The sequence below is a fragment of the Furipterus horrens genome, unplaced genomic scaffold, assembly GCF_987537825.1.
Source record: "Furipterus horrens unplaced genomic scaffold, mFurHor1.1.pri manual_scaffold_11, whole genome shotgun sequence".
Taxonomy (NCBI): Eukaryota; Metazoa; Chordata; class Mammalia; order Chiroptera; family Furipteridae; genus Furipterus; species Furipterus horrens.
The window spans coordinates 58,651,937-58,662,547 of NW_028327181.1; the positions used below are offsets into that span (position 1 = coordinate 58,651,937).

The window sequence follows — 10,611 nt, forward strand, 5'->3', positions numbered from 1 at the left end:
AAAATTCTCAGGGAAGTTATCTATAATCTCTTCCTTCTCCCATCCTCTCATCGTCCCCTCCCACTTTAAAAAAATTTCATTATGAAAAATTCCAAACATATACAAAAGAGGACAATATAACAAACCCTATGTACTCATCGCCCTGACGTAAGCAATGATCAAGTCATGAGCAATCTTGTTTCAGTTATACCAACTCCAACCATATTTTTATTTTTCCCCAGATTATTCTGAAGCAAATTTTATTTTAAAAATTTTTTAATTGATTTTAGAGAGAGAAACATCCATTTGTTGTTCCACTCATTTATGCATTTGTCTATTGATTCTTGTATGTGCCCTGACTGGGGATCAAACTCTTAACCTTGGTGTATTGGGACGGCGCTCTAACCAACTGAGCAACCCAACCAGGGCTTGAAGCAAATTTTAAACATCATAGACTTTTAGCTAAAAATATTTCAAAAACATACACCGCCATATGCCTTCAGCCATGCCCCAAACCCGGGTGAGGGGAGCCAGTTCCCCAGAGGGCCTCTGTCGTATTCATTCATTTCCGGAAGGAAGGCAGAAGCCAGATACCCTAAGAATGAGCTGTTCATTCAGTGTGGGTGGGAAGAAGAAAGAAGGAATCCCTTTCACTGAAAAGAGACAGACTAAAAACTGCCTGGAGTCTGAATCTCAGTGCTAAAATATCTCTGGCTCCAATACCCCAGGTGGGACACAAGCCTTCCGTAGCACCTGCTTCTCTCCCAGCTCATTAGCATTTCCTTGCCATTCCCCAGAGGAGCTCACTGCAGCCGACCTTCCTGGCTAATGACAGCTGCTTAGCAACAGGGAAGGGGGGCAGGGGAAGTTAATAAAGCCCTGATATTGTTCCCAGTTCCACAGACTCCACCCCTATTTCCCATTACAGCTCATCCGCAGGACGAAGCAACCCTCAGGTTAACAGAACTTTGATCTGCACTGGGAGAGCCAGGAGCCTGGTGACTGAGGGGCGGGGCTGCCCAGGTCTGGCCGAGAGTCTGACCCCAATGCCTTCTGAGGACAGGAGACAATTATGAATCTGAGAACCAAGGTGCCAGGCCAGGAACCTCTCTGTGGACCTTGTAAATCCGCTCTATCACCAAAGGTTAAAATCCAACCACAGCACCCAATCAGAAGAGAGCAAACAGAAGTATAGGCACACCTCGTTTTATTGCACTTTGCTATATTACGCTTTACAGATGTTGCAGTTTTTGCAAACTGAAGGCAAGACCCTCCACCAGCAGAAAGATTATGTCTTGCTTTATTGGAAGCGGTCTGAAACTGAATCCACAACATATTGAGGTACTGTGGAGGCAGACACACCCAGACCTGCAAGAGGGGAGGGCAAGTCCAGAGAAAACACCAATACTTATGGGCTGACGCCTAAATCGAGTATGCCCTCTTTTAGCACATACATTATTATTACAAATGCAGAGTTCAAAGGTGAAACTTGGGACAATTTGCTGTTTAACCTTCACCTTGAGTTGCCCGTAAGCCAAATTTAAAAGCACCTTGCCTTCTGGGGGAAGGGGTGGTGGGAGATAATCAGCTTAAACCTGGGGGTTCAATAGGCCACAGAGGAAACAAGAAGCATTATTGTAAATCAACAGTAAGTGTACATTAAAGTAAAAGTTTCAAAGACTATATTATTAAACAAAATGAAGTGGTACGTTTGGGCCTACTCTCCAAGGCCCAGACTTCACCAGCAGGAGGGGGCAGTCACACGGGTTCTGATCCTCTGGTCTGGGGGTTCAGAGGGGGCTGCCTCAGTCAGAGCAGCACTGCAGCCATGCTCTGTGGTCAGAGAACCCCTCCCTGCCAGCCAAGTGCTGTCAGCAAAGCTTCCTCATAAGGTCTCACCTGCGGGGGCCTACCTGACCAGTTTCTGGACAGGCTGGTTTAGGAACCACCACAGCAAATACACAACAAATTCACACTGCTTGCCAGTCTGGGAGTCTCACTCTTACCCTTAGGTAAAAGGAACCGGGGTCAGAGGCAACTTTCCTGAGTTTGCCCAGGGCCAAGTCTTGACTCAAGGATTGTTCAGTTTCATTTCTATGGCTCTCCAGGAAGGCTGTTTCCAGCTCAAATGTCTCTATTCTAAGGAAATTCAGAGAAGCTCATCTTGCCCAGGCCCTACCCTCCTCAGTCCCTTCCCAGCCCTCCTCACCAAGACCAGAGGGGCCCAGGGCCCCAGAGTTCCCCAAAGCTTCAGGGAATGTAATGTGGCCACTCCACAGTTAACCAGTCTCCATAGCCTGTACTCTGATTCCAGTCTCTCAGCACCTTCCCTGCACTCCCACTTCTTCCAGACAAGGCTGAATTCTGGATGTGGCCAGAAGAGCAAGGCCCAGGATAAGGCTGACTTTGCTTCAGACTGAAAATGTATTCCTGAGCATTTTTCCAGGGGGTGAAGGAGACTGGCATATCAGAATCTCCAAAAAACCAGAGGTAGAGTTTTCCCTCAATATGTATTCTTCCCACTGCTTCCTCCCAAGAATCCCTGATTATGATTCCACTCTGTGATTCATGTGGATGGCTTGCAGGCAGGAAAAAAAGGTTGATAATCACTGCTTTAAACCAACCTGGTTGAGCCCAGATTGAGATTTATCTCACTGAATACTAATTTTGATAAAGTATGAGGATTCCTTTTTCAGGGGGTCTCAGATGCCCTGGCTTGAGCTTTATACTGTTGGCAGCTCCCCACCCCCATGTCCCCCTCAGTGACGGTGCACCAAGCCCAAGGCAGAGGCAGCAAACTGGCAGAGGCTGGCAGATGTCTTTTGTGTGGCCCACACAATTTTTTAGAAAGGAAAATTAGCTGTCAGTATTTAAAAACTGGGAAATTTCATATAAAATCCCAGACTTCTGGATTCTCTTAAAAGTTAAACAGAGGCCGTGACAGGCCCAGGCTGGCATTCAGGCAGGAGCTGAGGGGTGGCTGCCATTTCAAACATGGCAGGTGCTGTCCAGTTCAGCCTAGCGGCTGGTTGTCTTATAGCAGAACAGCTTCCCGGGTGGACCTTTCTCATCTGACCCTGTAGGCATTTAAGTTTGCACTCTGGGACCCAAGGCACCTCCTGAGATCCAGCGGAATGGGGTTCCTCTTGCTCCTGGGCTGACTTTAGAACCCTGGCAACTTGGGTCTACTTCATAAGCCTTTTTTCCTTTTTGTTTTTTTTTAAGATTTATTTTTAGACAGAAGGGAAGGAGGGGAGAAAGAGAGGGAGAGAAACATCGGTGTGGGAGAGCTATATCTATCAGTTGCTTCTCACACGCCCCCAACTGGGGACCTGGTCCGCAACCCAGGCATGTGCCCTGACTGGGAATCGAACCAGCAACATTTGGTTTCACAGGCCGGCACTCAATCCACTGAGCCACTCCAGCCAGGGCCATAAACCCTTTTTCTATTTCAGCAACTAAAACAGGTTGAAATAAGAGAATCGTTCCTTTTGAGGGTTATACCCTGCCTGCTGGAAAATGCTGGGCTTTTAGGCAGGAGAAAAAAGCAAAAGCCCCACTGGTTCCTAAGGGTCCCTCGACTGGTTAGAAGAAAGCTAATGGTTTCTTCTCACCTTATCTGGCCTGATATGGGACACCTATAGCTTTCGACCCCGCTTCTCTTTCCCCACTCCCCACGGCCACCCATGTGTGGCACCCATGCACAAGCTGTTTGTGCTAATTTATTTTGTTTTTTTTGTGTTTGCCTGGGTGCTCTGAACAAAGTCTAGCACCAACCCACTAAAAATTGGGCCATCGGGGGGGCCCTTCTGGTGACAATGACAGGCAGTGGCGAACGTCAGGGGAACACAACACAAGTAGAAAGGAGTAGAGTCCTAATATTCTTCAGAGCCACTTACTGCAGGACTAGCATGCCTTTTCCCTAGAATAGGTTCTACCCAGAAAAGACTTCTCCTTGTAAACATGGGAATCAGTACATCATCTCAAAGAACAGGGGAAACGTACCCAAAAGGGAGATGGTGGGAACGCAAATCCTGCAATGCTTTAGCCTTAACATCCAAAGGAGAAGGAAAGACAGGCATTTTCCGAGCTCTTACAATGCTAGGAACATTTACATGCCTCATCTCAATCTCCAAAAAATTCCTTGAGGTGGGAGTCATCACCCTGTTTTTAGAGGAGCAAACTGAAGATGACAGATGTTAAAAACTTGTCCAAGCCCTGGCTGGTGTGGCTCAGTGGGCTGAGCACCGGCTTGAGAACCAAAGGGTCACTGGTTCGTTTTCCGGTCAGGACACATGCCTGGGTTGCAGGCCAGGTCCCCAGCTGGGGGTGTGTGAGAGGCAACCACACATCGATGTTTCTCTCCCTCTCTTTCTCCCCACCTTCCCCTCACTCTAAAAACAAATAAATAAAATCTTTTTTAAAAAATAAAAAAAAGACACTCGTCCAAGATGATTTCAGAAGTAAGCAGGTCACCAGGATTGCTGTGAATCCTCATACCTGTTACTGCATGATATATTTATTTGTGTGCATTCATTTTCTGTCTGTCTCCCCACATAACGGAAGCCTCTGTGACAGAGGCTGTCCATCTTTTTTTTTTAAAAGATTATTTATTTATTTATTTTTAGAGAGAGGGGAAGAAGGGTGGGAGAAAGTGAAGGTGTGAAACATCAATGTGTGGCTGCCTCCTGCACACCCCTACCTGGAGACCCAGCCCATAACCCAGGCATGTGCCCTGACCAGGAACTGAACTGGCAACTCCTCGATTTGCAGGCCAGCTCTCAATCCACTGAGCCACACCAGCCAGGGCGAGACTGTCCATCTTGTTACTGCTGTTTCCCCGCCTGGAGAACAGCCCCTGGCACCTGTTGGACATTCAGTCTTCAGGGCTGGATTGATGGAAAGGGCAGCTCCATCTGCCTCACCATGCTACTGTCAAAAAAGCATCCCCTCCCCATCTGCTCTTTCCTTCCCCTCAGAAATGCCCAACCTCCCTCCTAACCCCAATCTCAGAGGCCATGAAAACAACAGAGAGATGGCAAATGGCTGTGTCCCCTCAGAAAGGGAGCTGTAAGGAAAACTCTGCTGTGTGTAGACAGGATTGCTCCTACAAAGGCAAAACTGTTCACGTTGAGGCGGAAGTGATGGTTTATTATGGACTTGCTACTTTCTAAGGCGGGAAGGCTTTGGCTATCCCTTCTATCCCACACTCATGTTGTTTTGCATCCAATCAAGTGCTTGGAAATTTGGTATGCTGAAGCAACACAGGGGGTACTAATTAGAAAGTAGATGTGGCACAGAAAGCATTCAAAAAGCACAAAGCCTTGCCCCAAATCAATGTAACGACAAACGAGAGCAGTGGTTCCCAAGCCCGAATTAGTTAGGACAACGTTTCTTAAAGTGGGGTCCCAAGACCAGCAGCATCAGCACCATCTGCGAATTTGTTAGAAATGCAAATTCTCAGGCCCACCCCAGACCTACTAGAATAAGAAAGTCTAGTGTTGGGACCCAGGGATCTGTTTTAATCAGCCTTTCAGGTCACTCTGATGTATGCTAAAATTTGAACACTGCTATTTTAGGGGATGAAACATGTATAGACCCCTGCGTCCTGAAGATCCTTATTCAGCAGGTCTGGGATGGGCCCTGGGAGATTTCAAAAGCTTTTGAGTTGATTCTGACTTGCACCCAGATTTAAACACTATAAAACCTGAGGTCTTATTTTTCCCTGGCCCCAGGACAGTGTCTTCAGTTTTAAACCCATCTGCCACTATCCCCCAGTCACTCACTTACCACAAAGAGCAATGATGTGGCTGCTATCCTCATGCACAAACTTCCTGGTGACAGCCTCCTCCATGATTTGCTTCACCTGTGGACAAAAGGGCAGTATCGTCATTTATTTTTCTGATCAAAGACCTATGGGCAAGTAAATAGCTTGGCTCTACCCTCCTGAGTTCAGACACTTGCATCTTGGAAAGGCAACCGGGAAAAGAGATACCATAAACCCACCAACCAATCAATGTAGATGTTCCAGCCCAGGAGGAAGCGCCTGCTGTGGAGAACAGGGATGGGATGCTGTTTGCTCATCTGTACTTAGCTGGAGATGTGCTTCTGGGCAGACGCACTGTCCTTTGGGGACAGACTGTCTCAGTACAGGCTGCAGATAAACAACCTGACCCTCCTTTTCTCCCACTTCTGTGAGGCTAAGGGCAGGTCCATCCAGGCCTCAGGGACACTCTCCATATGCTCACAAACCCAGCTTTCTTTCTGTCTAGGGGACACCCTGATGTTTGGGCTTCTACCCAGACATAAAAGCTTCCAAATACCTTGTAAGGTAAGCAGTTACATTCTTTAACACATTGCGTACGGGTGGCGAGAATTCTCGTCATTTCTAAAAGGCATTTAAATTCCCCAGTACGCAACGTGTTAAGAAAACACTTAAACCCACAGTCTCACACACACACACACACACCCTTTTCTTTACTGACATATATTAAACATATAGAAAAGGATATATATTAATTTTCAAACTGAACATACCTGTGAAACCAGCATCTGTATCTGGAAACAGAACACGTGACCTGCATCCCTCATTCTACCAACCTTTCTTCTAGTCACTACTCCCCTCCAGGGTATCTGATGTCCTGACTTCCAACATCATAGAGTAGTTTTGTGGGGTTCTGTATTTTTACTAGATAGAATCACTCAGTATAGTGTTTTGTGATTGTGCTTCTTTTGCTCCAAAGTGCAGTTGTGAGATTTGTTCATGTTGTATGTAGTTGTGGATTGTTCATTCTTCATTGTTCAACACACCACAAATGACTGGCATTTGGGTGGTTTCCCATTTCGGGCTGTCACGAATAGCGCTGCCATGAACATTCTGGACATGTCTTTGGGGGAACATAGGTGCTCATTTCTTTGAATTTATATTTTCAGACAAGGAATTTCTGATGCATATTTCCTGTTTTACTAGATTTTGCCAAATTGTTTCCAGAGTAGTTGTACCAATCTACACTCCATCAACAGTATATGAGGGGTTCTAGGTGCTCCCAACACTTAAGCCAAGCACTTTTAATGTCCTGGGGGAACCTGGCAGGAGACAGATACTAATCCTGGAGATCAGAGGAATGGATTACCTCAAGCCCAGTGTAAAAAATCTTCCAGATAAAGTAAACTCTGGGCAGAGCTGCGGTTGCCATTTTTTTGGACGAGGCATGAAATGTCCTGATGCTACCCTTGCTCCCAAGTCCCTCACCTAGGACCATACAGTTAGGAGTGTGGTAGAGCTTCTAACTCCTGGGGAGTAGTGAGGAAGGAGATGGGGGCCCCTCCTTGCTGGAAACTGCTCATAGTTAGTGGTAAAAGGGATTCAGACCAATCCTGTGCTCTAAAAAAACTTAAAAGCTTCCTAGATTACTTACGAATGGGTGTTTGCATTAAACAGAGCATAACACCGCAGCTCAAAGACCTGCAGGCCTCTGAAACTAGCTGGTAGGGCAGATTTTTAGGTTAGGAGGATCTACAGATGTACCTAGGATCTGGATACCAGAAGCCCACTGTGAAAAACCAGTCTTGCCTACAATTATCCCCACTGTCCCTACTTGTGAGAGAAGGAAGGATATGTTTCTCTTGAAATCGAGTGCTCAAAGGGGAAGGGAACTAAGTTCAAAGCAGGTCAAACTTTGTCAGGTAATATACATAACTGTGGCATATTCTGGACATTCCTCACATTTGTCTAAAAATCATCCTTGGAGTTGTACAAATAGCCTTTAAAGACTGAAAAAAGAATCATTGTCATCTCAAAAATATTTCCTATGATCTCTGACCAACCCCATTTGGATCACAGCAAAAATCCTAGCACCTTTGTCCATAGTTTGGGTATGCCTACTTTTTTGTTCTTGCTTATACTGTTCATAAAAGTCTCTGCCACTAGAATGCAATCTGAGGATAACCACTGAGATCTGAGATGGTGCTTTTCTTCAAGGAGACTGGAGTTGGGGCTTAAGTGCTAATTTGATATTCTCTTGGCCTAAAAAAACTTTTTTCTTGGCCACTTCACAGCAAAAGCACAATGGAGCTTCTCACACAGAGCTAGAAAGGTTATGGCTTCAACCACTTCTTTGCAAATGAGAGGTAAAAGAACAAATGTTAGGGCACAATAGCCAGACCACAGTTAATGTAGGAGAACCATCTAGAGTCTTCCAGGATTTTATTAGAACTCTGAGTCTTCTCCAATCCTGAAACTCTAGGAAACATTACAGTAAACTTTTATATGTGAGGTAGATATAATTATCTCTATTTTAGAGATGAAGAAATTAAGATTCAGAGAGGTTAAGTAACTTATTCAAGATCAAACAGAGCTAGGTCCAGCCTATTCTAAAATGTATGCATTCCCACCAGAAGTTGGCAGTTTTCAGGATCAGTAGATTTAGTTACCAAATAGTCATTGAATGGCTACTGTGTGCCAGGCCCTGGATACAGAGTAGTGGACAAAACAGACGGTTTCCCTGCCTTCGTGGAGTGTACACATCTGGCAGACACAGGGGTAGGTCAGAGCTGTTCATGGCTCCAGAGGCCTAATCTATTCTAATCCACTCTGCGGGTTTGAGCTCTCCAGCTCTCATAAGGGGGTGAGTCATTCCTGTGGGCACCCCCCCCCCCCCCGGCAACAAATTGAAATGGGCTTTAGGGCACGGTCAAGGTAAAGATGTTAGTGTAGAGAAGGGCTATTTTCTCTTTCTGACATTGCGGAGCGGGGGGAGGTGTTCCTCAAAAAGGAAAAAAATCTGAGTCTTAAAAACCATTATCAAACTCACCCCCTACAACCCCGTGTCTGGGTAAAGAGGTGGGCGTGGATTGAGAAGCAGTGAGGTGTGCGGCGAACCCTCGGGCAGCTGCCACTCAGCTCCCAGAGGAATACCAGAGTGGGGTAGAGGGCAAACAAGAGCTAAGTCCCCAAATCACCGGTTCCGTGGCTCTAGGAGGTCCGCGCGGGGCCCCGCCCCCTACCCAGTCCGCGCGGGCAATGAATGAGCAGCTCCAGTCCTCCAGAAATCGCTGCCACCCCTCCCCCGACCTCGGTCTCCCAGCGCAGCTGCCGTCACAGGGCGGGGAGCTGTAGGATCTCGGAGCAAACAAACCCACGAGCACCGGCCCACCCCCTCGGGCCGAGGGGCGCGGACCCCAGATCCCGCCAGATTCCGGAGAGGGGTGGGAGCCGCAGCTAGTCCAGAACCCTGCCCCCGCCCGGGGCCCGCGAACGCCCGCGTCAGACCGTGGGCGCGAACCTTTCCACTACCTGGGCCGCTCGGGCAGCGACGCGAGCCCCCGGGGGTCCTTGCCCAGACTTTACCTCCTTTTTCACGTTCCACAGCAGTTTCTCTTTGCCTGCGTGCTCCGCACTGCCCATGGTGCTGCGGGTGGCAGAAAGGCTGCGCGGAGCGGGCTCCTAAAGCCCCCACGCGCCCTCACCGCCTCCGCGCCTCTCGGCTCAGCGCCCCACGCGCAAGGCGGAGCCCCCGCCCGCTGCGCTCCCCGCCCGCCGCCGCCGCCGCAGCCACTGCCCGGTGCACGGCTCCGCAGCCATCTTCCGAGCCCCGCACAGACAGACGTCAGGCGGCTGGCCCGGCCCCTTCCCACAGCTGGGGGCGGGGGGTGCGCTCAGCTACCGGGGGCTGCCGCCCTGGCGCGCGCCACGCCGGCCGCTGTCATGGCAACGCGCGGGCTCCAGTCCCAAGGGCGCGAACCCGCATTGTGAGCGCCTGCAGCCAGGCCCGCACAACGACTACGGGGGAGGCAAGGCGCGCCTTGGACCCTGAGGCTGGCTGAGGAGAAAGTTGCTTGCGCGGGAGATGGCCTCAATCCAGCTAGACGCCCCCCTGATTTCTACATGCTCGTTTTCCCGACGGGAAGGTCCGGGGACCCCGTGCGCCTCGATTTTGGCCACGGGGAAGGCAGCAGTAATCCTCTGGCTGAAAGGCCGGAGCTCCATCGTTGGTCTAAGCCCCCTGCCCTCAGTTGTAGAGTGTTGGTACACGACCTGAGCCTAAAGCGACTGGCCAGCCTCCCTCCTCTGTAGGAGTGGTCTTGCCCAGTACGGCCCTTCTTGCAGCTATGTGGTAGGTGTGGGTTCGAGTTGGGGTAGCCGGGACCCGCGGGAACTTGTACAGAGCCCATTAAGGTTAAAGAAGCGCTTTCCACGCCATTTGCCTTTAGTAGCCCCCACAAGGAAAATGAGGGTGAGAAGATTGCTCACAGTGGAAAAGAGCACATGCTACTGCAAAGTGAGGCGCGGCGTGTTAAAAAACTAGGTGAGAGGAAGGGCTCAGCCCTTTTCCGCACGAATGGAGGGAGAATCTTATATTCAACATCTTCCTAAGTGAAGCAACTTGATAGAAAAAAAACGGAAAATACCGGGGAGCAACACAGCCCTCCGGGCTAAAAGCGCAAACTTAAAGCCTACATCCGGCGTTTGAAAGCCCCCAATCGCAGATAGCCGCGTGAGGAAAGTTTACTAAGCGGTTTTGTGGAGACGCAAGAGCGGCGCTCTCACAGGCTGGTGGGACAAACCCTCGTGTGAAGAGAAGCGGATTCCCGGCCCCGCCACGGGGAGGACACGCCCCCAAGGAGGGGACC

The 10,611-nt window shown here is 49.0% G+C and overlaps 1 protein-coding gene across 4 annotated transcripts in view; it reads right to left on the reverse strand.

The window, feature by feature from the left end:
* SGSM2 (small G protein signaling modulator 2) overlaps positions 1 to 9,486 on the reverse strand; it is a 34,366-nt gene extending 24,880 nt beyond the window's left edge. For all 4 annotated transcript variants that reach the window (XM_090290757.1, XM_090290758.1, XM_090290756.1 and 1 more), the window contains exons 1-2: positions 9,329 to 9,486; positions 5,770 to 5,845 (exon numbers count right to left, since the gene is read on the reverse strand). In XM_090290757.1, coding sequence (XP_090146883.1) covers positions 5,770 to 5,845; positions 9,329 to 9,385 — 133 coding nt within the window. In that variant the 5' untranslated portion in view covers positions 9,386 to 9,486. The remainder of the gene's footprint in view (positions 1 to 5,769; positions 5,846 to 9,328) is intronic.
* Positions 9,487 to 10,611: the final 1,125 nt, after the last annotated feature.